General features: G+C 32.6%; 6 protein-coding genes and 2 long non-coding RNA genes across 20 annotated transcripts; 4 read left to right on the forward strand and 4 right to left on the reverse strand.

Moving 5' to 3' along the window:
* Nucleotides 1-235: 235 nt before the first annotated feature.
* On the reverse strand, nucleotides 236-3,653 carry LOC126919755 (methenyltetrahydrofolate synthase domain-containing protein). The gene is made up of 5 exons (XM_050729337.1): nucleotides 3,015-3,653; nucleotides 2,384-2,769; nucleotides 1,952-2,298; nucleotides 1,644-1,875; nucleotides 236-1,557 (listed from the first exon to the last, which is right to left on the reverse strand). The coding sequence occupies exons 1-5, from the start codon at nucleotides 3,031-3,033 to the stop codon at nucleotides 1,168-1,170; spliced, it is 1,374 nt and encodes a 457-aa protein (XP_050585294.1). The 5' UTR covers nucleotides 3,034-3,653; the 3' UTR covers nucleotides 236-1,167.
* A 190-nt stretch (nucleotides 3,654-3,843) lies between these two features.
* Nucleotides 3,844-6,219, forward strand: LOC126919761 (isocitrate dehydrogenase [NAD] subunit beta, mitochondrial). Its single transcript, XM_050729348.1, has 6 exons — nucleotides 3,844-4,002; nucleotides 4,482-4,541; nucleotides 4,610-4,819; nucleotides 4,906-5,297; nucleotides 5,383-5,572; nucleotides 5,654-6,219. Exons 1-6 carry the CDS (start codon nucleotides 3,961-3,963, stop codon nucleotides 5,882-5,884), a joined length of 1,125 nt encoding a protein of 374 aa, XP_050585305.1. The 5' UTR covers nucleotides 3,844-3,960; the 3' UTR covers nucleotides 5,885-6,219.
* Nucleotides 6,220-6,518: 299 nt separating this feature from the next.
* LOC126919774 (vesicle transport protein SEC20) lies at nucleotides 6,519-8,012 on the forward strand. 2 transcript variants are annotated; one of them, XM_050729370.1, is made up of 4 exons: nucleotides 6,519-6,640; nucleotides 6,949-7,104; nucleotides 7,222-7,393; nucleotides 7,472-8,012. In XM_050729370.1, exons 1-4 carry the CDS (start codon nucleotides 6,560-6,562, stop codon nucleotides 7,657-7,659), a joined length of 597 nt encoding a protein of 198 aa, XP_050585327.1. In that variant the 5' UTR covers nucleotides 6,519-6,559; the 3' UTR covers nucleotides 7,660-8,012. The 2 variants fall into 2 exon arrangements, with proteins under 2 accessions (XP_050585327.1, XP_050585326.1); XM_050729369.1 differs by having other exon boundaries at nucleotides 6,949-7,393.
* On the reverse strand, nucleotides 6,886-10,596 carry LOC126919771 (hippocalcin-like protein 4). Of its 9 annotated transcripts, none has more exons than XM_050729360.1 (6): nucleotides 10,415-10,593; nucleotides 8,919-9,071; nucleotides 8,340-8,709; nucleotides 8,070-8,268; nucleotides 7,875-7,976; nucleotides 6,886-7,293 (listed from the first exon to the last, which is right to left on the reverse strand). In XM_050729360.1, the coding sequence occupies exons 1-5, from the start codon at nucleotides 10,467-10,469 to the stop codon at nucleotides 7,929-7,931; spliced, it is 825 nt and encodes a 274-aa protein (XP_050585317.1). In that variant the 5' UTR covers nucleotides 10,470-10,593; the 3' UTR covers nucleotides 6,886-7,293; nucleotides 7,875-7,928. The 9 variants fall into 9 exon arrangements, with proteins under 9 accessions (XP_050585317.1, XP_050585316.1, XP_050585324.1 ...); XM_050729359.1 differs by having other exon boundaries at nucleotides 6,886-7,033; nucleotides 7,117-7,976; nucleotides 10,415-10,592; XM_050729367.1 differs by lacking the exon at nucleotides 6,886-7,293 and having other exon boundaries at nucleotides 7,377-7,976; nucleotides 8,505-8,709; nucleotides 10,415-10,596.
* Nucleotides 10,597-10,605: 9 nt separating this feature from the next.
* On the forward strand, nucleotides 10,606-12,298 carry LOC126919795 (uncharacterized). Its single transcript, XR_007711757.1, has 3 exons — nucleotides 10,606-10,816; nucleotides 11,171-11,466; nucleotides 11,575-12,298. It is a non-coding gene; the product is annotated as an uncharacterized LOC126919795 (long non-coding RNA).
* LOC126919718 (phosphoinositide 3-kinase regulatory subunit 4) lies at nucleotides 11,273-18,611 on the reverse strand. Of its 4 annotated transcripts, XM_050729238.1 has the most exons (18): nucleotides 18,443-18,611; nucleotides 18,007-18,187; nucleotides 17,780-17,923; nucleotides 17,374-17,528; nucleotides 17,104-17,294; nucleotides 16,270-17,009; nucleotides 15,890-16,198; nucleotides 15,415-15,798; nucleotides 15,009-15,332; nucleotides 14,615-14,944; nucleotides 14,390-14,540; nucleotides 14,159-14,272; nucleotides 13,894-14,086; nucleotides 13,663-13,828; nucleotides 13,313-13,583; nucleotides 12,894-13,224; nucleotides 12,639-12,801; nucleotides 11,273-11,867 (listed from the first exon to the last, which is right to left on the reverse strand). In XM_050729238.1, exons 1-18 carry the CDS (start codon nucleotides 18,532-18,534, stop codon nucleotides 11,637-11,639), a joined length of 4,470 nt encoding a protein of 1,489 aa, XP_050585195.1. In that variant the 5' UTR covers nucleotides 18,535-18,611; the 3' UTR covers nucleotides 11,273-11,636. The 4 variants fall into 4 exon arrangements, with proteins under 4 accessions (XP_050585195.1, XP_050585191.1, XP_050585194.1 ...); XM_050729234.1 differs by lacking the exon at nucleotides 11,273-11,867 and having other exon boundaries at nucleotides 11,934-12,801; nucleotides 18,443-18,610; XM_050729237.1 differs by lacking the exons at nucleotides 11,273-11,867; nucleotides 17,780-17,923; nucleotides 18,007-18,187 and having other exon boundaries at nucleotides 11,934-12,801; nucleotides 18,443-18,590.
* A 4,189-nt stretch (nucleotides 18,612-22,800) lies between these two features.
* LOC126919804 (uncharacterized) lies at nucleotides 22,801-24,105 on the forward strand. The gene is made up of 2 exons (XR_007711767.1): nucleotides 22,801-23,159; nucleotides 23,624-24,105. It is a non-coding gene; the product is annotated as an uncharacterized LOC126919804 (long non-coding RNA).
* Nucleotides 23,899-26,811, reverse strand: LOC126919763 (E3 ubiquitin-protein ligase BRE1A-like). The gene is made up of 6 exons (XM_050729350.1): nucleotides 25,165-26,811; nucleotides 24,922-25,100; nucleotides 24,619-24,856; nucleotides 24,373-24,542; nucleotides 24,150-24,284; nucleotides 23,899-24,080 (listed from the first exon to the last, which is right to left on the reverse strand). The coding sequence occupies exons 1-6, from the start codon at nucleotides 25,423-25,425 to the stop codon at nucleotides 24,032-24,034; spliced, it is 1,032 nt and encodes a 343-aa protein (XP_050585307.1). The 5' UTR covers nucleotides 25,426-26,811; the 3' UTR covers nucleotides 23,899-24,031.
* Nucleotides 26,812-26,919: the final 108 nt, after the last annotated feature.

Genomic DNA, 26,919 nt, shown 5'->3' on the forward strand with positions numbered 1-26,919 from the left:
CAGATGAAATAAAGAAAAGCGAAATTTCGTCATTTTCTTGTTATTAAAAAATTTAATTTATTTATTATCCAATAAGAACTTCAAAAGAAAAAGAAAAGTTTGACTAGCAGATTTTTTGTATCATATAACTACGAGATAATCGTATAAAAAAAATCTCTGCTTCCCTTTCCATCTATTTGCGTACTAATGATTTCTATAAAAGCATCAGTAATAAAAGAATTATTAATAACGCTGGTAAAAATAATAATTGCCTATATGTATTTGTATCCTAAGTATAATTAATCATATCTGTTAATATCACAAAAATATTGCCATTTTCTCGGCTACCACACTCACGTTATTGTTATCACAACTACCTCTCTTCATTATCCAATTTTTGGCAAAGCATATGCCTACAACGTACAGCAATATGAAAATATTCTTTCAGAAAAATAGAGTATCTAATAAATACATAAACAAAATGTATTGGCTTTACTTTCGTATGCCTCGCATGTTACCCACAAATTAGCTAAACTATATTTGTCAGTCTGTAATGTCAGATAAGCGTTATCAAGCGCTAGATATGCATCTTACATGATTGTTTATCTTCGTGTAATATGTTTTGCAAGAAAACGTTTAAATCCGCTATCTTTAGCGTTAAATATCTTTTGTATGGTCACGGTAAATGTAATTCGAATTATTAATTATTAATGATTATCATAAGCTTATCGATAAAAATAATACACATGCAATTTTTATCAAGAAGTAGTTCACGTGTATAAATGGAATACACATTTCAGATTTGGATTCAGTTGAGCGAATCTAGCTCAACTTCCGAACGAACCACTGATTTTCGTATGAATTTTTATCCAATGCAAACTATCAAAAATAGTCTGTTATAAATTAAATATCTTAACGATAATTATATATACTTAATTTGTTATATACAACGCGTACGATTATTTTGCACTTATTATGTATAGAAAATACATTATAAATTATTTATAAAGCTTTGTACACTTTGAACTTATAGTCAACCATCTATTTACGAAGTTAGCAGTCGCTGATAGAGCAAACGAGTTTATAAAAAAATATGCGTCGAATGCCGATAGAGATTGTACAATTACTTGGAGTAGTAAGTATTATTCTAAGTAACTGTACATTTTCTAAAATGTATTCAACCGTTTTCTAAACCGAAGTCACGTCCGTGACTTCGATTCTAGATATTGGTTTAGCGGGTTCTACCACTATAAAATCGTTCACATTTCCGCTAGATTTCATCCCGATACATAGCTGTTGTAAATTTGCCATTATTGAATCAACCTGTATCGGTTGTTCCGATAAACTATTATTCTTTCTAAGTTTATTGAAGTGGAGATAACAAATCCCGCGATATCCTAGCCAGGTTATTTCATTTGGTTTTATACCACGCTCCGATAATGCATTTTTCAAATCACGTATTCTGGCGCCATATGAAATATTTGACAATTTCAAGGAAAATTCAACCTGAGATTTAGACTTCAGTCTTAGATTTTTACGACGTTGCTGCATATTCTTATCGTTTCTTTCCACTTTCGCCTAGAATATTGCAATAAATATGTATGATATATGTATAATTTATTAATTAAATATATATGTATACATCGATTACAAATATTTCTTACTTCTGCAACATCGGAAAATACATTATCGTCCCCTGATTTGATCTTATTGAATGCACGTTTTTTAGGAGAACGTGGTTTTACTTGTTCCCCTCTTTCTTCATTAACGTCTTTACCACTTGACGCAGCTTTTTTTGTTTTGGAACGTCTCTTATTTTTTATGTAATGAGAACGATAAGACTTTTGTATTTCTATGTCCGAATCCTCCTCCTTCAGAGTTACTATTTTGCCTTCTCTAAAAAAAAACACAGCAATTTAGCATATTTACGCGGTAAACATATCATGTATCAATTACATCTTTCGACGCGTACTTTTCATCCATTTCTTTCAATTGTTGTAATACCGGCATAGATTTAATTCTTCTTTCGCTAAGCATATGCCACATAATACAACTGGGCTTCTTTAACTTTGGATTTACTATTATTGTTTGAGTAGGTGTAACGATTATATCGACAGGTACATCGTATTCTTTAAATATTTCAGGTGGAAGACTATCAAAGACTTGACAGTCGTGCACAGTTGTAATAACTATAGTATCCTGTGTGACTGCGCCCATCCTCATCATCATAGCAAATTCTAAATCTGCGAATCCTTTGCCTTTACCAAGTCTGTATCCATCGTGGCTCACACACACTGATCCCAATATCACAAGGTCTATCTGACGATAAATAAGGATAATGTATAAAATAATGAAAGCAGATCAAACTAATAACAAATTTCTGTTACAATAATAAATCATATACCTTTATTTTAGAATCTACGCCAAGTGGTTTACCAGCTTCCGTCAAGCCATGAATTTTTGATAATGTCCTCAATTCACTTTTCGAGGAACCAGCGATTGGTGTAACATGAAGAAACAAACCGGTTCTCAGTCTGGGAATTGGAACTAACATTTCCTTATTAGCTTCTAATGCTAAGAATCTTACAGGTTCTTGGGGTTTGTCCGGATTTATCTTTATAATTTTTGCCTCTTTGAAAATTTCCAAATCTGCCAAGCGCTGTGCTGCTTCGGCAGCACCTTTGAAATTCGGTATACGATCATAGACAGTAAGAGGAAAATTGACTAAATCGTTCTTCATCAAATAATCCCATACTTTTTGACGAAAACTATGCTTAGTCACTTCTGGTGCTATAAAATATCGCATTAATGATTTTTACAACATTACGCATATTCATTCTTACTACTATTTCTCTAGAAGTTAAGACTAACAATTCATGAATTCAAAGCAAAATTTATTATTATTTATGACTCAAATTAATGTGTCATAAATTCCTATTTCTAAAATCATTTAATGTTGTTACTAATATGATGAAATTAAAACATATATATGTATAATAAATAAATATTTATAATACATCAAAAGAATTACTCACGCAATTGTTCTTCAGTCATTTTCGTAAAATATTTTTTATGAACATTCACCGAATATCGATTGTAAATTATAGTAACACTTTTTTTTTTATAAAAACCTATATTACAAAAATAGATTATATGATTTATCCGCAGTCCCTTTTATTCTTGTATCTATTTCTATGGAAAATCATGTCGGCAAACTTGTCATAATGAAATCCACCAGAATATTTTTGTACGTATGAAATTTCAACCTCGTCGAAAAATTTCATCGATATACATTTCAACAAACGAATCTTATATAATTTTGTGAAACAGCGAAACAGGTTATCGTATTTGACATTTCCGATTACAGGGAAGAGAACAGATACAGCTGATATAACTACACAAACATGTCAAGCACGAAACATTGGACTATCGTGAAGAAAGAATATTTATGCTTATCTGTCCTATTATACAATGCACACAAAAAATTTGTGCACGATACATGAGTTGATAATTCCATTAACATATTGCCTTAGTGAAAATGTTGAGTCCAGTAAGTTTATAAAATAAACAAACCAATGTAGAATATATAAGCAAACTAGAGAAATTCTTTAAAATTACTAGCATTATCCATTAAGTTTAATATTCATGAGACGTTTATTACATACACTTGTACTGCGATAAAACACGAATTAAAACGATTTCAAATGGCAGGGTCGTACACACAACACATACATTGTACTTCTTGGGCACCATTCATAAATTGCTTAATATTAACTTAATATTAATATTTTCAATGAAAAATCGAAATATATAAATTGTATTTTTTTAATAATCTTGTTGTACAGTATAATTAAAAATACATTTATATATCTTTTGTTTTGTTTTTCATTAAATTTCCATAATAATTTTCTAATTTGATACATTACTGGCGCATGACGATAAGAGTAAAATAGACTAGACAACTAGGGTCCATCGTGAAAAATGGCTCTACTCGCGAGGAACATCTGCAAAGTATTTTCACAGGTAATGTAGACGTTCGATTAAACTATGACGTTTTCTCCTTTTACAAGATCAATGACATTTTATAATATTACAACTATATCAAAATATCGTTGAATATTGTCCATTCATTTAATTAGTTACCAATGACTATTGCAAGGACATCTCATACAAAATACATAACTTCTCTCAAAGATACCTGAAGATATTCTTTAATGGTAAATACAATTTGAAAAACTAAATAAGTAACTTGTAGATGGAAAATATTAAGATAAATGGACTAGTTCGAAATTCAATTCACGAAGTCGGCTAAATGATTCACTTTAATAACCGTGTTATTTAATCATTACGCTCACGTCTATATTGTTATAAATATAACTTCTCAATGAAATATGTGTACCTTAATTACACGGAGATAACAAATTTTGTTTGCATCATTAAATTATATTCATTTGACTTTGTTTATACCTTTTATTGATTACAGCATAAAATATTATTTACAGACTGCTCAAAAAGGAGCTGTCAGATGTTTGCATGTAGGAACAGTACATCGACAAGAATCTGTATGTATTAAATAACCTTTCAAAAATGTTTATCGTATGTATACAATATTAATAATCTTTTCTTTTAGGCAGTTGAACAGGAGGGAAAGGTAAAATGCACGCTTATACCAGGAGACGGTGTAGGGCCAGAATTAGTAGTGTCCGTTCAAAGTGTTTTCAAAGCTGCGAATGTGCCAGTTGAATTTGAACCTTATTTTCTCTCAGAAGTAAATCCAACTCTAAGTGCACCCCTTGAACAAGTATCCAATAGTATTGCAAGAAATCGAGTATGCCTGAAGGTAGTTTTATATTTGATACATTAATTAAAATATTAGTAATTAATAGCAACAGAGATATAGGTTTTAATATCAATTATGTTTCGCAGGGTATTTTAGCAACACCGGATCATTCTATGACTGGGGAACTTCAAACGTTGAACATGAAATTACGTAAAAGTTTAGATTTATACTCAAATGTTGTACATGTAAAATCTTTACCTGGTGTTACATGCCGGCATAAGAATGTAGATTGTATTATTATTAGAGAACAAACAGAAGGAGAATATTCTGCATTAGAACATGAGTCTGTAAAGGGAGTAGTGGAGTGTTTAAAAATAGTAACTGCAGTTAAAAGCCAAAGGATTGCAAAATTTGCATTTGATTATGCAGTGAAACATAATCGTAAGAAAGTCACTTGCGTCCACAAAGCCAATATCATGAAGCTTGGTGATGGTCTTTTCTTAAAATCATGCCAAGAAATTGCTAAGATGTATCCTAGGTAATTATAAATATCTTTCACTTCATTATCATTCGTCAAATTATCATTAACACTTATAATTGTCATATGTTCAATGCAACTTTAGAATTACATTTGAAACAATGATTGTGGATAATTGTACAATGCAAATGGTATCTAATCCACATCAGTTTGATGTAATGGTATTACCAAATTTATATGGTAATATCTTGGACAATGTGGCATCTGGACTGGTCGGTGGTGCCGGGGTGGTTGCAGGTGCTAGTTATAGTCCCGAGTGTGTTGTCTTTGAGCCGGTAAGGTCATGGGTATAACATGTAGAAATGATTAAATTTAAGAAAAATTGAAGGTATTGTGAAATTTGATTCATTATGCAGGGTGCAAGACACACATATTCAGAAGCCGTTGGTAAAAACGTTGCAAATCCTACTGCTATGCTTTTGTGCGCTGTTAAACTTCTGCGCCATGTGAATTTAAAACGTTATAGTGAACAAATTAAGGATGCATTAAATCGTGTTTTAAATGATGGAAAAGTATTAACAAAGGATTTGGGCGGACAAAGTTCTACAACAGATTTTACAACTGCTGTAATAAACTGCCTTCGTTAATTTTTAATCTATATTAAATTTGAAAAGACCTATGTAAAATAGAATCACACACAATAGGGGCATTGTGCTCATTTCATGTTGTCAGAAATATTTAATATAACAATGTTAAATTGCATATTATTATCTCATCGCAAATTTTATGTAACTTAACTGCTTTGGATATAAGTTAGGATCTTCTTTAGAAAGGATTGTATGTTATAAATAGAAAAGTATAATATTTTTGTGTCGACGTTATATTTATAACTGAGACTGTGTTTATGACCAGGCAATGCCAGTTGTATGATAATAGTGTAATACTCAAATTGTACATTAATAAATTATACTACCTTATATTACTTTTATGCATTTTAGCCTTATTATGTAGCTATATATAGCCTTATCATGTATCTTTATTTGCATTACTTTATGCAGGTAAGATATAGGAATTTATAATATTGCGCACGTAGAAGAAACAAAGGTTAATGTTTACAAATTAATTCTGGTAATACTAAGATCGTCATAGTTAAGTACATTAAGCCCATATAAAGTCTTTTGAGTAAAAGATTTTACACTAAAAAATGGCCCATGTATGAAATTTTCATTTTTCGTTCATATGTTAATCAGTATTAAAGTCACGTTTCTTTTTTATATATAGTAAGAGTCACATAAAGGAACTGTCAAAAAACACGTGCCTCGATGGACACCGAGCACCATGCAATAGAATTTATTCGTCAAGATATCGTAAAAAATCATCTTCAAGTTACAGCTGTAATACAAGTAAATATTATTTAAAACAAAAGCTTTTTGTAGTAGTCACAGCATAACCTTATTTGTAATATCATAACATCAGATAATATCAATGAAATATATGTATATCTATAACATTGACTAATTCGTAGTAATTATGTTTATGTTTGTAATTACCATCAAATTAATTCATAATATAATTCATTGATACAAATTCTTACTAACAATAACATAACGCTAACAATAACATTATTTGAGGTTAAATAAAAGGCTGGTTATAGCTATATTTTTATTGTAATTTAATTAAGAAAATTCATTGATTAATATGAATTTTTCAGGATATCCAACAATGTATTGGCCCTTTGGAATTACTTAATAAATTAAACGCAGAAGGCAGAGCAAATATAGCAGCTTTAAAGTCATCTATAGATAAATTAATATCATTAGCAGAGAGAGAATCCTCAGAGAAAAAGAAAGTAGAATTACTGGCAGAGGTAGATACTTACAGGCAGCAACTCAATACTTCTTTAGCTGCGTTTCGTAAAGCCAATGTTGTTAGCGTATGTGTGATAGATAAGCTGGCTAAAAAAGAACTGCTCTCCATGTCCAAGGAGCAGCAAGAAATGCTTTCCATGCCTGAAGAGGAGCAGGCTGCTATTCGTAGGAGGCACGACAAGCGAAATCTAGCAAATACGTCGAGTCAACTTTCTGACAAACTTTTAAGTATATCTAGACATTTAGCCGAAACGACTCAGAAAAGCGCGGATACATTGGATACACTGAGTATGTGATTTATTTCTTTCAATGTATTTTAAGTATTAAGATATAATTTTTAATTCATATTACTTTAAACCTCTTTAGTAATATCATCGGACAAAGTTACCACTACCAAAGACGAATTAGAACATCAACAACAAGTTATAGTTCAATCTGGAAAACTTTTAGGCAAATATGGTAGAAGGGAAGTTACCGATAAAGCTTTAGTAACATTGGCATTTGCATTTTTCCTTGCCTGCGTTTTTTACATTTTACAGAAAAGAATATTTTGAAAGCACAAACTATTGTACATAGGAAAGTGAAGATATATATCTTTCATGGGGAAAGAGAAAAATTATCTCTTCTGAAGTATCGTTGAATTATTAATAACTTCATGTATAATTACGTATAACGTTGTTATCCAACTTTTGGGGAAGCTGTGTTTGTAATTGTACTATTTTATCATGCAAATAAGAATATTTATAAAACAGGAAACTTTTCAAGCTACCTTTTTTTTTAGGATTAGCGTAACTTAAAAATTTCAATGTATACATATATGTCATCACCAAAACTGATTAAATATTGCCAGCTGTTTTTGAATTACACTATCCTGTAATGAAAATATATTATAAAAGTTTGAAACCAATATTTCTGTGATACGTTTTATGAAACTAAACAATGAACATTATATAGTTGACTGTACATTTTTACAAATACTCATAAATTCTTCCTGAGATATAACTCCATCCTTATCAACATCCATCTTTTCGAAAACTTTGTCCACGTGTCTGTTTGCCATCCGTTGAATAATCTGTCCGTTATGTAGCATCTCATAAATTGCGGACATTATAACTAGCATTTCCTTTCTTGTGATATAACCGTCTCCGTTTAAGTCATAAAATCTAATTGGAGGTAAAAGTAGAAAGTAGCGTTAAATGTGTCGTAAACTATATTAATCCGACTGAATGATCACCTGAAAATCCAGGAGAGTTTTTGATCTATATCACCGTTAATAATTAAAGCAACTTCATTAAGGAGATCCGCGAAGCTAACGATACCATCCCTATCCTTATCAAAAGCGTTAAAAACGATTTGCGCGTATTTCGCCGGGTCTCCTAACGGAAATAATTTTGCGTACGCTGGTTTCAGATCGTTCGTGGTTACGGCCCCTTTCGGACAATGCTGTTTAAAGACTCGATACAGCTTTCGTATCTCATCCTTCGAAAATCCCGTTTGGTACGTTAAATAAGAGAGCCGTTCCGGAAATATGTACAGCGGTTGTTTCTCATCGTCTTGCATGTTCTCTACGAAAACGCAGTGAGGTTGAACACTCGTCGAAGTTTCTAAAAGTATTGAAAATACTCTTATACGATAATTTTTCTACTCTGTTAGAATTGTGATCGGTATTCTAGTATCAAAGTGTCAACGAGGTAACGAGGTGCCGCGATGTAATCAATCGAAGTATTTTCTATATGTAAATTTACGTCGAGAAATTTTATTGAAACTTTATATTGCACTTCTTTATCGTATGTCCAAATGTTCAATGACATACCAGTTATCTTTCGGATACTCCTCTTCATCTTCTTGAAGCTCCGTTGCATTTTTAACGAGAGGCTTATACGATCTCTAATCTGCTCGATACTCTTATTATCAATATTGAGACTATTAGACATTATCGTGATACGAATATGGTCGTTAAAAATTTCTAGGATAGAAAAAATGTTTGCAATGAGGAAAAAGAGATTTCTTTATTTCAGAATGAAGATAGATGTATTACTTGGCCTATTAAATCTTTAATAACTTCCATATCAACCACAGAGATACTTGAAAGGAAGGAAAAATTGCCCGATTAATGAAATTCACGAGAAAATCAAAATGCAGAAGCTTTCTCGATCAGAAGTGAAACAGAACTGACGCACATAGTGCAACTGAGTTAGAGGAGTTGGTTCGAGGAAACTGCTGTTCAAAATATTTACACAATTTGGCATATCAATAGCTCTAAACCTAATAAATGAATCGCGAATTCTTCGAACATTGCGTTAAAAATAATTCTTAACCATTAATAGTCGCACTGACTATATCGCCGGATTATATTATCGTAGAAATTCAAAAGTGCAGATTACGACAATGATACTCCAGGATTCGAACTCGAAATAATAACATCTATCTCCTATCGTAAACGCAACAAAACGTAATTCATTTACGAAAAATGATGTGTACATTGGATCATCGAACACATCCTATTTCTCTCTCGAATGTCTTATTATAGAAGCTATTTATTCGTGTATATTCAAGCGCGTATTACGCGCGAAATACTAATGAACGAACATGCATAAAATACCACTCTTATTCCACTCAACATTCACGTTTTATGATTCATCTATTCGTATCGAAAGGTATATTCTATTTCTTATCCGCGAAGTAGAATCCTCTGAGAAGGAAACGCGCGGAAATGCGGAATAGACGCATAATTTATCGTTCGCGTAAAAAATTAAGCGCAGTTAATTTATCAAAATACAATTGACGTAATCAGATACGATTCACCGTGACCCGTATTCGTTTATCGTTTGTTCTAATTTAGAAAATCGGTAACAAGCGCGAAAGTTGAATCAGACTCGTTCGGAGACGAGGAAATCGTTCGAGGATCGCGAATTTCTTAGCGCAAAACTTGAGCGTACTTACTTTCTCTGCCAAATGCTATTAATAGATCGACAGCTTGGAAACCAGCTATTACGGTAATAGGAAATAGTAACGGCTAGTCATGGTGAACCTTAATAAGAACGATTACGTGCAACTCGGTTAAGTCAAAGAACTACGTATTCGCACGGTAATTTGCGATCTATCAGGGGCAACCGATGCACTTCAACTGCCACACGCGACTAAACTACCATTTCTTTATTGTATAGAATAATGATTATTATTTTTCTCGAATACATTAAAATTATTATAAGAATATGCACATAAATATATTAGCGCATTTATATCGATGTACTTATGCCATTGTACTTGTATCAATATTATATCAATATTGTACTTAAAAGCGTTAACCTTGACATAGGAGCACAGCAAATGTAGGACAGTTCACAATCAACGAAATTATCATCTGGTCCGTAATATAATCTCAGTACAGTTTCACGAACGAGTCAATGATAAGCTTATGATGTCTTCGTGGAATAATTGTACCTAATTAATAAGTTGGAACAAATAAATGAACGCAATAATAGATCAACTTTTAATGATCCTTTTATAATGGTAATTTAAATTGTATTTGCTGCGCATTGAGTATCTATAATTAAGTTGGTATTCCTTATACTATCGCGTATTTTATTGTGAAAGAATTTGTACACACGTAGAATACGAGAAAAGATGATACGAGCCGTGAATGCGAAATTTGTTGTAATTCACATCAAACAATAAGCAGACAGAGCCTTCTCCAAGTTCAATGCGACGGTAAGACGACGGTAATGTCGTTTGTATACGCAAATTCTATGGTGACTTGAACCAATCAGTCAAAAATAATATTTTCGATAAATCATGGCACGATAAGTATAGTCTTTACTTCGACATTTGCTTTCTCACACGAAAGGTTACAAAAGTTAGTAAAACAAAAATTTTGTTAAATTTGAAGACAGCTTTTTAAAGCAACAAATTTGGTCCAATTGCTTCGTTTGAAAAATAGGAAAAAAGAAAATCAAACGGAATTCGTCAATTTCTGTGGGCAGTAAAATATGACAGTAGAATTAGAAGTAAATGTATACGCGTTTACAAGTATACCATTCAATATATTTTTTTGCCGGGTGGTAGGATCGTGTTGGTCTATAAAACAGCGGCAAGCATCCAGCATCACTTCATTGCGAGAGTGTACTTCTTACCGCGAGTACAGCTCAAATTCTTTCGTAAGTCCGGAAAAAAAAGAAAAAAAGAAAAAAAGAAAAATGTAAATAGTTGGATATTGCGTAAAAACAAATTCTTGCCGGTTCAGTCAATTACGTTTGAGCAACGAAGAAAAGTTGAAGGAGGAAGTGTCGCTAATCAATTTGTTCAGAAAGTGTGAATTTCGAAAGTAAAAATACAAGACGACCGAATACACATTATACGTGGTAATTGTTTGTCATTTAACTTTTTAACATGAGAATCCATAACACCGATGCTATGCTCTCCATTAGTACGTTTTCGCGTATATGTTCACTCATTTATATTCTTTCCAGATATTCCGTTAGTTCTTAAAGCGAAGAATTTCGAAATAGCGCAAACAAAATGAAAATTTTGTTCATATTTTTATTGTTGATTGCCGCTGGGTCTGCAGCCCCTTGGGTTGAAATTCTTTTCGGTAAACAACCAGATTATGATTATCAACTACCACCGAGTTACAAGAATCAGCAATACAGACGGCGACAAGGGAAAGCAGGGAAGGAAAGATGGAAAGAAATTTGTAGGACGATAAATCCCAATCCTTACGCATTTCCGGGTCAAGTTCCCTATCCTTCTGCACCAGTTTGTCCTTGGTAAACAGATAAATTTGTTTAACGAAGGCATGAAGTATGAACGATTGAACTACATATACAAATCCATTAAAAATATGAATTTATTGTAACAATATATCAGGGAATACGAAGATATTCGCTGGTTATGAGTATTTCAGTCGGTATACAAGTTTACTATGTATAACCAATGACATGAAAGTACGCAGTCGTATATACCTGCCGATATAAATTATATATCAGGGGATTCTGTTAACGATACTTTTTTGTACATTAATCGTATGCGTTAGTACATTTTCCTTTGTATTATGTCCACATAATTAGTTATTGTTATCACGCTATCTAAAACTAAATGTCATTGATTTACCGTCTTTGTATATTACAGTACAACAAGCTCTCTTTCTCCTTTCTATTTTACGTAGAAAAATAAATCATTTATATTTCACAAGAATCATCGCTGTATTAAAGTAACTTAAATTTTACGTTCCATTTAAGAAATGCATTATGTATTATAATTATCACTATCGATGAGCTTATATACGTTATCTATATATTACATATTATGTACAAATAAAATCACAGTATTACCGTAGCACGCAAGTTCGGTCATAAAAATCTCGATGTCTGATCAAAATGTTTTCCCCGGAATAAAAATCTGTGATACATTAAAAAAATTTGTACAATGCGTGCAGCTTTGTAACGTGACACGATGAAATGGAAAACAATCATTTCCAAACTTGTATTAATCCATCTGTACTACCAGTAAGAATACACGTGTTAGACATAGCTACGGCGGAAATAGTGTCGTGATGTCCAGACGGTGGAGTTTCTGGACCTTGACCACCTTCTTCAGAATTTCTTGTTCTAATACTGCTTCCTCCTCCGGATGATGGAGTTGGACCACCTCCAGCTAAGACTTCTTGAACGACATTGGTTCCATCGATTAAACGTTGTCTGTAAAATGTGAAAATATATGTAAATCATATTCTATTAGTAATAATATGTAAACAATGTTATTTTAAACAAATTCTATTACAAATACTAACTCATATGCCAATGAATTTGGAGATGTGACATCATTAGCAGCAGGCAATGCAACATACGATTCGTTGGGTGTGTTCAAGTCCCAAAAACGCAATCTCATATCAGTACCACCAGCTAATAAGAAGCCTGAGCGATCGATACATCCAGAATACATTGCACATACACTATGACCACCTTGTGAGTGACTAAGTGGAGGTGCACTTGACGCCCAGAGAACCATTTGACGAAAATCAGTTTCGAGATTCCACATTGAAATTTCGTTGTTTCCTTGAACAGCCGAAATAATCCAGGAATGTTCTGTGGGATGAGTAATTACCTTCCTCACCCTTGCATCTAAAATCAATTAGATTTTATAAAGTTTGAGAATTATTTGATACAATACGTTTTATTCTATACGAATTTAAAACAATTGTAAATTTACTTGTAGGGTGTTTAATACTGGTTATTGGTAATTGAAACCGCAAGTCCCAGCAAGTATGTACGCCAGAACTTGTACCAAGGGTCAACCATTGTTGATAATTGTTTACACAAAATGAGGTAATTACTCCATGTTTTAGGTCATTTTCTAAACGCCATGTTGTACCAGGACACCTTAAATCCCACCCTACCAATGAACCATAAAGTGATGCATAAACAAGGACTGATTGTGAACCAGAGTCTAAATACTGTAAATCAACTGCACATCCTTCTTCCTAAATACAAAATAATTCAAGGTTCCAGTGTTAATTTATTTAAAAATCCGACAATATAAAGCAAGTAACGTATAATCACCTGAAGATCTAATTGTCTGGTACCGATAACGCTCATTTTACTAGAATTTGATTCGATTCGTAAAACAAATACAGTGCCTGATTGGCTAGCAGAACTTGCTAATGATTGTCCCTGATCGCATATAGCTAAGCCAACTAGAGGACCACCTCTATGCATGTAAGTTTGCCTAATGGAATTAAAATACAAGATACATTACACTTAGTCTGATAGTACATTACATAAAGATCTTACCTAGAACGATTAGCGATATTTCGACCTTCCATTCTACTTGCATCCCATATCTTTATGCATCCATCCGCAGAGCTACTGGCAAATAAACTAGTATCCGGTATAGAAGCTAGCCTATTTACTGCAGCTCTATGTTCATGAAGATGTGCAATCGGTACCCCTCTAGGTCTCCACCCACTTGGTAATAATCTTGAACCTTTTTTTAATCAAAAATAGTTGTAGTACCGATACTGCGCTTGAAAAATATATTTTTATAATTATTAATTACCAGCTTGCCATGCAATGTTATCAGCCCAATGCTGTGCTCTTAACGCTGCAGCATGTTGTTCTTGTTTTCTGTACGTTAGTTGTCTTACTTCTAATCTACAAGGTGCACACCTGTCTACAAAATTACATTAAATTTTCTGTATGTCTTGTAGCAAAAAGAAAAAAAAAATAAACAAATAAATAAATAATACTCTGACGTATTGACGTCAAAAGTATTTTTGAAAACACATACATTGAATATATGAACGTTCATGAAGAGAATGGTCATTTATACTATTCATGTCAGATAAACTATGTTGTGGTGATAAGTGGATATCCCCTCCGTGTAAACTTTGACTAGGACTTCCATTACTTCCTGTCATATCTGACATTTTAACAGTGTGCTATATTATAAAAAAGATTTACTATAATTCTATAAAAATTTAATTATGGACATAGATCATATGTTTCTAATTACCTGAACATTGTCTTGAGCTGCGAACATTGTACGCCATTCTTGATTCATTGTTGCATATGTGCCGACGCTATCTGATGTTCTACGATCTAATCGTTTAAATGGCGGAAGACCTAGATCACCTTTTGTATCAGGATATAATATTACTATGTGATGTCGTATCTTGTCCTTTATAGTATTTAATTCTAACTTTCCATCTATCGATTTAGCTGTACTTAGCTTCGCATCCATCGAATTTCTATACTTATTGATTTTCATTAAATGTGGTTTCATTATTAATAATTGGTCTTCAATAGTTTCAGTCATTGACTCCGAACTCAAACGTCTGAAAAGCTAAAAAGCATTGATTAGATTTCACGAAAATTGCAAAACATATTTACAAAGATCTTCAATTTACATTCCGTAATGAAGTACTCATTTCACTATATTGCGGTACTATTCCTGTTACTGCTTTAGCTCGAGCAGTTTGTCTTTGTTCAAGAACTTGAAATAGTTCCTCCACATCGTTGTATTTTACAAGGGAATCATAAACAATTCTTGGTATAGGAGATACCAAGGCTTCTAATAACAAAACTTCTTTTTCTATTTGAATTAATGGATGTTTTAAGTAGGGCTGTATTATCGATTGAACTTTGCACTGAACGTCTACTAAGTTAAGTGTTCTTGCCGCCGTAGATATGAAACCAACAGTCGCATGTCTTATCCATAAATTTGGATGCACCTACAAAGGAGTTTAAATTCCAAATATTGAATAGCAAAAATTGCAATGCTATAATTATTAGTATTGTTAAAACATAACTTACTAAAAAGACCATGGTTTCATATAAAAGTTGATAAAGAGCGGACTTGTGTAAGAGACCTAATTCTGTGAGAGTTGCCATTGCACTAATAGCCTTTGTGGTTACAAATTCCTCAGGATCTGCTAGTCCTTGTTGAAGAAGAGGCATAAGAATAGGACTGCTATGCCAACCAACATAAGCAGCGACACCAACAATACATTCGAAAAAGGAACCTCTTAACTCTTTGTCTTCCTTATCATTTAAAAATGTGATTACATGACTAAGCAAAATATCATTGGCCTTTTGTTTTCCAAAAAATACACATAATTTATTTATCCCACTTTCCATTAATGTTTGTTTTACTAAATTCTGAGGATCTGTTAATAACATGGACACAGATTGTTGCACCTAATAATTATATATATATATATGTATATATATATATATATTTTAATATATAGCATACATAAATATTGTTAAAAATAATTTTATTAATTACCATTTCGTGCAAAGTTTGAAGCTCACTGTCATAACTTGGTTTTGGACCTTCTTTGTTACCTAAGTTGGATAAATGAGCATTTTCTAAATAACGTAATGCAATGTGTGCTAAATGTGCAATATTTTCTGCATAAGCGGCTCTAACAATTACAGCTTCATCTTGTGTGATATGTGCTAAACCAGGTAAAATATATTCTGGAAAGATGTTCACATCTGATGGTGGAATTGATTTTACAAGATGCAAACATTTTGTCAAAGTATGTATTGCTGATACCCGTACACGTGGAGCAGGATCATGAACTAAATGAAACTGTACAATATATTAGATAAACTTTGTTAACAGTTATTGGAGTTTTATTCATTTCATATTAAAATACTTACGATATAAGGCAAAATTCGATCCAATATTGTTTCATCTGATGTGTTTTCAGCAAGTTCAAGTAATATTTCTAAACTTTGTAATTTAGATTGAGAATGATGTAAACCTCGTATGCATGAAGTAACGAGCTGAGTAATAATAACCAATCCTTCGACAGGTTCTGAAGATAAAACCTTTTTCTCGCTCTTTAAATCTATTTTTCGTCTTTGACTTTCAATTAATATAGTGTGCGAATGCTGATCTGTTTGACTGTTACAATTAGAGTTTTGAATTTGGACAGTTTTTGGATCACTTTGATTTAAATCGCTCTTGTCAAAACTTTGATCACTGTCAACTTCTATGATAGTATTATCCTCACTGTGACCAGAATCGTCCTTAGTTGACTCCACATTGTTTTCAAAATGGTTATTTTGTGTGACTTCTGCGTTTCTTATGTCACTCTTCATTTTTTCATTTTCCTCTGCCTTTAAAATATTAATGATATTACCAATATCTTTTTTAAGTCTATTAATTTTTTCATCAGGAGATAAAATTGGGGCAGCAGAAAAGATAAGCATATATGGTTGAAGAAATAAATAAAAATATTCTGGAAATACTGTTCCACGAGCTTGGGCTAAATAAATTTCAGCGCTTTTTCTATTTGCCGGGTTCCTATCCATCATAGATGCAAGAAGTTCACGTATTCCTGAATCTTCTATTGTATCCAAATGCTTGCTCACTGAATATTCATTGTTTCTATATGCTTAAGATATCACAATAATGAAATTCTTAAATATTTTATTGAAATAATATTATATATACAACTTGTATACGATCTTTATGTATATTAAGCTCACCTAATAGTTGAGAAAAGTCAAATGGTGGATGTCCTTCATTATATAATTCTGTTAATGCACAGCCTGCAGAAAAAATATCCATCATTGGATGTAAGTCACCTGTTTTTAGCTCTTGTTCTGATAATAATAATGTATTGCTTAATTCTGAAGATAGTGTTTTCACAAACCGTTCTGGAGCTATGTAACATGTCCTGAAATAGGCGAATGAATCATTATTTAAAACAATAATATAACAATGATTATCAAGGATTAAGCTATTTGATTGTGTACCTCCTCCTAGAGGTGTCAAAAAAGTATGAAAAATCAGCAGGATTATCTTCAGGTAGATAAGTCGGCTTAAAACTTGCAAAATCTGTGAGTAAAATCCAGTTCCAACTGGTTATCATAATGTTTTCTAGTTTTATGTCACCATGGCAGACTCCAAACTATAGTCAAATGAGAAGTAACATTTTAATTTTGTTGTTTAATGTTCTTTCAGGACAGGATTGCAGTTATGTTCACTGTTTGACACTGTGAAAAGCATTTTAACTTGTTGTTTTATCAGCTAAGGACTAATTTACAAGAAATGAGCAACTGAAATTCTTAAACATAGTTAATTGACATTTGATAATTATCTAATGTAATAGTTTCAAATAACATAACTCGTTCATTTAGAAAATTTTAGATATCATCTTACCTTATGAGCTTGATGTAAAGCATACAAAACTTGAAAGGTAATCCATTTTTTTTCTATGCTTGTTAAAAATGGTCTAGTACTAATTCTGTCATAAAGGGAATACTTTACATATTCCCTCATTATTGATCCTGATTTTTCTGTGAGCTTATATAAACACATATTTATTTATAATTATATGTTAATCTATAATATACGGTGCAACATAAATACTATTTAAAAATATTTACAATCATTCTTTGAAAAGGTAGGCAATTTACGGCAGATGCTAATTTAGACCTAATTTCCTCAAGTTTTTCTTTATAAGCAGAGAGTGGAAGTGTTGGATCATGAATAGCAAAAACTTTAACTACTATAAGACCCTCTTGGCTCCTGGCACGGGCGACTTTAAAAAATCTAGTACTTCCTAAGCTGTAGACACATAAAGATTAATTGCAAAAACCAACTGGGGATATATAAATATAATTTATATGTCATTTACATGATTCATCATTTACGTTCAATAATTCTGTCTTATACAAAATGCATAGAGATATATTATATTTCTTCTATTAAAAGATATTTCCAAGATTCTTTAATTTAGATTAAATATGTTATGAAAAGCTTCAACAGAATATAAGTTGGTGAAAAGTTAGTCATTATATAGCATTTGATTAAAATACTCACTTTACATCAAATAATAAATCACTATGATCCGTCAAATAATGTTCGACTGGAAATATTTGACTAGGCGCAATACCGACTAATTGATTTCCCATTTTGTATATCGATGTTTAGTTGAAATTGATATATTTGCAAGCAGCATCCATTTTGTGCCAACTTCAAGTACTACATTACATTACAATACAGCCATACATAACTTATATCTCAAAAATTTCCTAGATGCAACGCTCTAATTATCTCCAATTATTTCAATCAAAAATCCTATAATTAGACTTCTATTATATTTAAACGTTATAAACATTATATTTACTATAGATCACAAATGTTAAGAAATAGAAAATATGGTCGATTTATGATAATATCGACAATAATATTAGAATAAAACTTGCTGCTATATTCGCAGCAAAATATCTACATTATCAGTTGAGTATATTAAATTACTTATCCTCTTTAGTATTAAATAAATTCAATGGATTGTATCTTATTCGTATTACGGTTTCTTTATATTAGTATTCAACTATTAAAATAAATGTAATAATCAATACGTTTTTGTATCATACAAACTGTTGTAATGTTCTATCATTCTTGTATCACTTCCAACATTATCGATTTAACATAAAACATAGTCATAATATTGTCAGTGATGGGAACTAGAGCTGGATACATACATGGATACATATATTGAAAATTACTCGTTTTGAGAATCAAAATTAGAAGAATTTCAAAATGTAAATAAATCAAATAAGTATTTGTAATCTTTTCAAAGTAATTTTGTTCCTTATTATGTAGACTATGTACATAAGTACACACTTATCACAGTCCTCAAATAAAGTTATTTATGATTTCGTATTAGCATTTTCGAAACGCGAATGGTTCTTTGCGTTGTATTAGCTTATGCGCTATCACGGTTAATATATCATATTTAACATTTGTTTACTGTCTGGTGCCTGTTAAATATTTTGTACACAGATTCTTTAGAATGTTGAGATCATATTCCGGTTGCATACGGTTTCGCAATTATTATGTATCGTTATGCGTTAATTTTAACAATTTCTCCAACCCGAACAATTAAATAAGATCATTTAAATCGAATTTTAAAGTTAAAAAATCCAGGAAAATATTTTAAGCCACAACAAATAACAGAAAATTATGACTTAAATGAGGGCTATTAAATGCAGCATCTAATTTTCGGCTCTGTGACTAAAAATGCGCGCCAATATTTGATAGATGCGCGCGCCGATACAAACAACTTTCTGGCAACGCGAAAACATGTAAACCGGACAAAGAACTGCTGTTGTTTTAACCGGTAAAGAAGGGGAAAATATAAATGTAGGAAGATAAAAGGTAATTAAAAATTGTATTATGTACAGTTTACATCGTTCTTAATGATAAAAAAACATTAATTTCTGTTTATCGCAAGAAATAATCGAGAAAGAGATTTCATACTGTATAGAGAATATCCATAATACGTTGACAATAAGCGATTAAATTTACATAAGTAAATAAATTTCTTTAATCGTATATTTGTTCCACTTTTATCGTTGATAATCGTTGAACATAGCTGCGTCCACAAAGAGAGCAACTCCATGACAGTGTCTATTATCACCATACTGTCGATGGATAGCTCTCTTCATAGCGCGCGCCTTTTGTCGTTATCCGTCATTTAAATCACTTCCTTGTAGCACCTAAAACCCTAAGAGTTTTACATTTTATCAGCAATATTCTTTACATCTATAAAAATTTTGATTTTCATAAATTGTATTGTCCTTAACGATATAAAACATTTGAAATAATGCTTCTATTAGAAAAAGAAATTTGATTCACATAAGGCACTTATATCTTATACAATATTAAGCAAGAAAACGTTGAAAGACAGAAAGTTGTCGCCGTGGTGGAATATAACATGAGCATAGCAGCTTTGCTTGTTATCAAGGAGGTGCGAGTAACTTCTTCCTCTTTAGCGTTGCCACCTGATTGCGCGGTAAACATAACCTCCGTGCGTTAGCTCGTGCCATGAGTCGTTAACACTTCCTTTTCTTCTTCATTCCGATGCGTTTGCCGAACGTTCAAATCTAAAAATACATTAAACTGCAAATCAAGTTTCAATTAGGCAAACAGTTCAAAGATTACGATATAACCTAATGATAAATTTCAAGTAATAACAAAAAATACACGATACACAGGGTCGCACTCTAAATTGATCGATAATTCTATCAATCCGCGATAAGTTCGAATAATTCGTTGTTTCGATAACTGTTATCAGATATCACTTAGTTAAAAAATCAACCATGACTATTTTAGAGATATTCTATAATATAAAGAATCTTAAAGGAGCTAACAAACATCTAAAGATCGAGGCAAAACTATACATTTGCAAAATATACTTGAAATTGAAATTATCGTGAATTATCAGTATCCGTATAACTATACTGTAACAGTACGTTTGCTGTAATTAACGAATAATAACTAATTTCCAAATAAACTAAAATGAACAAACGCGTTAATTTTCCCAAGGTAGCACCATAGACTCAAAATCTTTATTTATTCAGTTGACATTTTTACTGATTCTGAGCAACTGCTTAAACAGACAAACATTTAATTATACCGTAGTTTAGTTGTATTTATATACTATATTTTTCTTTTATACCTTTTCTTATCATCTATATGATTTTCAGAGGGAAAACCATGATCATTAAATCAATCACATGCAATCACTAGGACGTTTATGATACCTTACCAAAGAGCGTCCGTATTCGTATAAACTTGATTACAATAATTAAAAAATTGATAATATAGAATAACATGGTAAATAGCTTAGCACGCAGCCTTCAACCGCGAAAATCTCATAATTATATCATAAGTCTTTAAGTTTGTATTACGTCACAACAAAATTTATGCCTTTCCTCGTTATTTCGTTGCACAAAGGAAAACTAGACAAAGTTGCATAATGAAACGTTCAGCATCTTCAATAATTGCTCAGGCACATATCATATTCTTTTTTTAAATATTCTTCTATCGCGTACCCGAAGAAGAATCAATAAAAACACACGTTTGTTAAATCTGACGACAAATATCGAATATCACCTTTGAGAGAAGCCAACGATTACACGTTATCAGTAGACGATGCGATAAAAGCGATAAAGAGTTGACTTGTACAGAGTACAGGTATTACCAAAAATCCTCAAGTAGAAGGATTTCGTCGCTCAATTTGCAAGCAACTTGTGTAATCTCGAAATACGATCAAATAAATTGAAATCTTTGATTACTTTCATTCTACACTTTATTCGAAATAATAAATTAACTGAACTTATTAACAGTTTTTCCTGGGAAGATCTTAATAAAGATTAGTTTCAACAAGATAAAAGAAGATGGAAATTAAGCAATACACTGATTCTCTTTATTCCATCGTAGTCTATTTACCAACTTTAATGAGTTTCGCGTTATCCTCTTATTTGCGCGCTTATTTGCGAAAAAGTATAGTTTTATTAACATGCCAACGTGTAAAATATTTGTATGCTTCGCACGAAGAAATTGAATATTAAAAACATCATTCTGAGATCTCTCTCGATTCCGATATTATAACCATCTAAACAAATACGAGGCACGTTTAACATCGTTATCGCAGTAATTGTAACAATATCATTATCAACGCCAATATGCCTTCTGACGTGTTCATCGATTAAAATTACTATTTCGGACAAATATTCATCCAGATTCCTCGATCAGATGTACGATCCATCTACGGCGTTATTTTCAATATTTTGCGAGAACACCGTCATCACGATGAAAATGCGAAATCTACGAACATTAACCGAGATATCGTAACAATGCGATATTTTCGCTTATCAAAAGATTTCTTCGATAGAAGAATGTCGCGAAACAAATATCTTGAATACCTGAGAAACAACGTTATCGGGGTCGTTGTAAAATGTTTCATTACCGATGCCCGTACGTTACATAATCATTAGTTCAAGCGCGAAACTGACGTCGTGTATTCTCTAGTAGCAATTATATCCCTGGAATTTACACATGAAAAGACCACGGCACGAAGAATTCCAGCTGTAGGTACTTGAGGTTGCAGGAACTTCAGCATCGATGGACACGAGCGCCTTCAACGAAATAAGACTTTTTCCCTTTTCTTTGAAATTCTTTATACAAACAGTCCTCAAACGTATTTACCAATTTCTATCGCATCTTTTTCATTTCTAATACAATGGCATTGAAGTAAACCACTTCCGATATCTTTACTCTACTTTGAGGCAAAGTTTGTGGTGGCTCAAAGACTTACCTGATCGGTACCCCTGAGTCCCAAAACCATGAACGATCACGCTAGACTTCCGCATGAACATACATTCCGCTCGCAGCTTCTTCTCGTTGCACGTCATCGTGCGAGGAAAACGTAGAGGAATAACGAAGCTGTGAAAGGGGCGCGCAACGAACCAACGGGACGGATAATATAATAACGAAAAAACAACTCTTTGCAGAACAAACGAACGAAGAGGTTCAAGAACGAGTGACGTGGATGTCTCTCCGGTGCCACTCATATACTCTACCAGCGCTGATCTGACGTCACGGGTATGCTTCTTATCAGGTAGAAGCGCCAACACCTGTAAGCTCGCACCTGTATGCTTGAGCTTAGCGTCGATGGGAACGCCCTGAACTGAATTTTCTTACGAAAGATATTTCTGCACCAGAGATGCTACAATCGATGTATTTACTTGTAAGATTTCTTAACACGAATCTCTATAAATATCTTCGTGGCAACACGCAGTCAATCATCAGTTAGGTTTTCAGAGAAAACTCGCTCAATTTTAGATTTGGATTCATAATTGGATTTGAGAATAGAGATTTCGTATAAAATATAGTTGATGGAATAGGATTTTTATTCAGAAGGTTAAAGAAAAGTATTAAAAGAGTTCCGCTTGAGCTAAAACCTTCCTTTTCTTGTGAAAGTTTCTACGAAGATATGGCAAAGATGGTACTATTACTTTGTTTCAACTATGTCATATCATTCGAAAGGAAAAGATATACTGCTACTTAGAAATAGTAGTGCATCAGTCTTATAGTTCCCTTTTCTCTTTAAGAAGCTTTCCTTTCATCCGATAATCGTAATCGAAAGAAAAACGACAAAGAAAAGCAAATAAAAGAATGGTTTTTAAACATCTCGTTTTTTTTAATTTTTAGGGAAAAGTATGAATCTTCCGATGTAGAATTGACGAACGATATCAATGGCAAGAGTTAACGCGTTTACAGTAGTTTAGAGCAAACACAGGTTTTATAAAAGGGGAAAAGGAGGAAGAATAATGAGAGATAGAAACGGAACCGTTGCTTCGACGATGTCACGCGCGTTTACGTGGTGCGTTGCACCTTATCTCGTGTCCTAGTTACATCATCGCACACAGTTTTGTAGTACTTACACAATTCCATTCGGGAGGAACTAACAAACGTCGATGATCGAATTATGATTCACCGGTGAAACCATTATACTTTATTTCATGATTTACAATCGTAATAAATACGTTGAGTTTCGCTCCGCTAAAGTTATCGAATGTTTTAGACTCTTAGAAGGCTATCGAAAGTTTTAAATTCTGATTAAACTGTAATGGCAGAACGGCTACCAATGGGAGGCAGTGGTTTGATTCTGAAAATAAAGATCTTCCTTAATACTTCTTTTAATACTTTTGTTTTCTCGTGTAGCGTTCTTAAATACCTGCAGGCTTCGTGAAAAATTTTTCTAACTTGCTCGTGCATCTGCTTATAGGTCGCAAGATCCTCAGCTTTGTCCTGTTGCACAGTGTCTAATCTAGCTTTCAACGCGAGGCATTCTTCTTGTAATAACTCCATCCTACATGGCATTAGGAATTGTTAAACATATCTATAATTTATATATATTTATATGCTTTGTTTGTTTTTATGTTGCTTTTAAAGCTTACTTGAGCCGCATTTGTTCAGCATTCGTTTCTTTGTCACTAGCCTTCGATAATTTCGGTAATTTCGTTTTATAGCCAGTGTCAATTTTAACAATCCCTATTCTTTCTGTCTCCAATTTTCGTATCTTTAATTCTAACTTTGCCGATTTATCTTTCTCATTGCGTAACGTGTTCTACATGCATATAATTCGCCTAATTAAAAATTCAAGCAACAGATAGAAGAAAAGCAATATAGCGTTGAAGACTCACAGAAAGAGTGTCAGCATAGTTTCTCTCTTTATCTAGACGCCTGTTGAGGATTGTTATTAACTCCAGCAGTCTCTCCCTTTCAGCTTCAGCAGCAAAAGCCAAAGTTACATATTCGTTAGGTTCGCACGTACTTCGAGCGCTATGAGGAGGATCACTGTGGTTCAAATTATTTAATAACTCTTCAGGTTGCGCAATATTTCGAGATTTAATATCCCGTATGTTCGGGACTGTTCCATTTCTACAATAAATAACACATTTGTATAAAAATTTGTCTATACTTAATTTTTCCCAAGAATAAAGTACCTCAACTTATCTATCTCGATTTCTCGTTCTTCCAGTCTTCTACGCAACCGATCGATTTGAAGTTGCGCCGACTGCAAATCGTTCTTTAAGTTAGTGTACTCACGTTCGAACTTCTCTGCTCTATTTTTCATATCTATCTCGCGTTCTTCGTGTTTTATCTCGGTAGTTTTAAGTCGATTCTGTTAATTTTATTTTCATTAATTTTAAGAGGAACGATCAATTTCAATATCATCGTATACGTACATTGAGTGTCTCGATTAAATGATTATCATGAGTTCTCTTCTCGTTTAATATGGCAATATTTCCTTTCGCAGCATTCAACTCATGCTCCAGCACTTTTATCCTTGCCTTCGAAGCCTCTAGCTTCCTCTTGTATCCCTCAACGATGACTTCCGTTTGCCGAAGTTGCTTCGCTGAATCTTCTATTTGTCGCCGCCTCTCTTTCTCAACATTTCGAAGATTTTCCAAATTTTTCCGTTCTACAGACACTAATATACAAGACATACACCTTATAAATAAAAACCTACAACTCCGGAATTTCGTTTTAATACCGATGGATGTCTTCTGCGTTCCTTCGTATTCCGACAATCTTGATTGCAGTTCCGTTAGTTTTTGCTGCAGCAGATGAATCTGTTCGGCTCTCCCTCGCCATCCAGATTGATTCAATAAATTATTCAAATTCACATTTACACCAATTTCGCTGTACAATAACTACATTTTCAACTTTAAAAATTATGTATTGCACGCTTGTCTGCCTCCTATATTTTCTTTATTTGTATATAAATTTTCCGATAAAAGTTTTAAAAACAATACCTTATGCAATTTATTAATCTCTTGTTTAAGACTGGCACAAATATTTTTGGATTCATAGAGTTTTATTTGAGTCTGTTGTAACTTTTCGTACAAATGTTTGATTCGATCCTCGTCTCCCTTCGGCTGACTATTCTTGGTACCTTTGTCAAGGATACCATCCTGTATCTCGATCATAATATGACGGAATGATGATGGAAGAATGTAACAGTATAAAAATGTCGTGTACGACTGAAAAATCTTTAATATAACTCACTCTTCTGAGAGGAGTCATCTGTTTTCGAATGTCTCCTTTCGTGTCGCTCATTTTCCAATTCTGTTTCTTTGTTAGTTAAATGCACTTCTAGATTTTTGCACTTTGATTTAAGAACTTCAATCTCGGCTATCTGTTCTCGACATCTTCTGCTAAGCTCGATAATTTTTGCTGTTGCTACTTCATGAGGTTTTCCTAAAATTGTTGAATACCCCCCTTCTGCAATTCCTTGCTTTTTGTGGATTTTCTCCTCCGCCTCTTCGAGTGCACGACGCAGACAACCATTTTCAGCAATTAAATCCTGTTATTTATTTTGCGATATTAATTTCACTTTATGGTAAAATCGATTTTTTCTTTTTATATTTAATATATTCTATAAACGTCATTTTGAAAGAATGATAAATCTATAAACTGTATTTATCCTAATTACCTGTATCCGATTCCTTAAAAATAAATTTAATTCTTTTGGGAATATGATGTGATCAGGTAAAATTTCCTGTGATGTGTTGTAGATATAAGTTACTTTTACATTTATTTTGCAATTATAATTATTTTATAAAATACACATTGCAACGAATTAAAAAATAGCACCTCTGTTAATTCTTTGGGCCATGGAATCGTTACGTCAAAATCTAGAGAATTATTTATCTCATCTTGTAACGTTTTATCTATTATTTCTGATTTAGACATTTTTTATAACTTGTCAAAATTCGTTTCTAACCTTTCTTTATTATAAATTGAAACTACAGTTCCACAGTTACAATGTACAACATTAGAATTGCTATAAAAAAAATAACCACATTTCTTTATCTACTTACTAGATATAAATTTTGTAGTAATCTCTTTTTATGTTAACATATGAAGTTGAACTTTTATTCTGATAAATGTATGATAATTTTATTCCGAAATAGACGATAATTTCATGCAAGTTGGGT

Source organism: Bombus affinis, chromosome 8 (genome assembly GCF_024516045.1).
Source record: "Bombus affinis isolate iyBomAffi1 chromosome 8, iyBomAffi1.2, whole genome shotgun sequence".
Classification (NCBI taxonomy): Eukaryota; Metazoa; Arthropoda; class Insecta; order Hymenoptera; family Apidae; genus Bombus; species Bombus affinis.

What these genes read in the sequence shown, in the direction of transcription:
- LOC126919763 (XM_050729350.1), bottom strand. Translation starts at nt 25,425, where the DNA reads ATGTCTTGTATATTAGTGTCTGTAGAACGGAAAAATTTGGAAAATCTT. An exon ending in ATCGAGATAGATAAGTTGAG is followed by an intron (nt 24,857 to 24,921) that starts GTACTTTATTCT and finishes TATTTATTGTAG; the next exon opens with AAATGGAACAGTCCCGAACA. An exon ending in GCTGAACAAATGCGGCTCAA is followed by an intron (nt 24,285 to 24,372) that starts GTAAGCTTTAAA and finishes AATGCCATGTAG; the next exon opens with GATGGAGTTATTACAAGAAG.
- LOC126919774 (XM_050729369.1), top strand. Translation starts at nt 6,560, where the DNA reads ATGGACACCGAGCACCATGCAATAGAATTTATTCGTCAAGATATCGTA. An exon ending in AAGTTACAGCTGTAATACAA is followed by an intron (nt 6,641 to 6,948) that starts GTAAATATTATT and finishes TGAATTTTTCAG; the next exon opens with GATATCCAACAATGTATTGG. An exon ending in GGATACATTGGATACACTGA is followed by an intron (nt 7,394 to 7,471) that starts GTATGTGATTTA and finishes AAACCTCTTTAG; the next exon opens with TAATATCATCGGACAAAGTT.
- LOC126919755 (XM_050729337.1), bottom strand. An exon ending in TTGAAAGAAATGGATGAAAA is followed by an intron (nt 1,876 to 1,951) that starts GTACGCGTCGAA and finishes GTTTTTTTTTAG; the next exon opens with AGAAGGCAAAATAGTAACTC. An exon ending in TATTTTCCGATGTTGCAGAA is followed by an intron (nt 1,558 to 1,643) that starts GTAAGAAATATT and finishes GCAATATTCTAG; the next exon opens with GCGAAAGTGGAAAGAAACGA.
- LOC126919761 (XM_050729348.1), top strand. Translation starts at nt 3,961, where the DNA reads ATGGCTCTACTCGCGAGGAACATCTGCAAAGTATTTTCACAG. An exon ending in GAAATCGAGTATGCCTGAAG is followed by an intron (nt 4,820 to 4,905) that starts GTAGTTTTATAT and finishes TATGTTTCGCAG; the next exon opens with GGTATTTTAGCAACACCGGA. An exon ending in ATTGCTAAGATGTATCCTAG is followed by an intron (nt 5,298 to 5,382) that starts GTAATTATAAAT and finishes ATGCAACTTTAG; the next exon opens with AATTACATTTGAAACAATGA.
- LOC126919718 (XM_050729238.1), bottom strand. Translation starts at nt 18,534, where the DNA reads ATGGGAAATCAATTAGTCGGTATTGCGCCTAGTCAAATATTTCCAGTC. An exon ending in ATCGAATTTTGCCTTATATC is followed by an intron (nt 16,199 to 16,269) that starts GTAAGTATTTTA and finishes TATATTGTACAG; the next exon opens with TTTCATTTAGTTCATGATCC. An exon ending in AATATCGCTAATCGTTCTAG is followed by an intron (nt 13,829 to 13,893) that starts GTAAGATCTTTA and finishes TAATTCCATTAG; the next exon opens with GCAAACTTACATGCATAGAG.
- LOC126919771 (XM_050729360.1), bottom strand. Translation starts at nt 10,469, where the DNA reads ATGATAATTTCGTTGATTGTGAACTGTCCTACATTTGCTGTGCTCCTA. An exon ending in AAACTCTCCTGGATTTTCAG is followed by an intron (nt 8,269 to 8,339) that starts GTGATCATTCAG and finishes ACCTCCAATTAG; the next exon opens with ATTTTATGACTTAAACGGAG. An exon ending in TTATGAGTATTTGTAAAAAT is followed by an intron (nt 7,977 to 8,069) that starts GTACAGTCAACT and finishes TTTTCATTACAG; the next exon opens with GATAGTGTAATTCAAAAACA.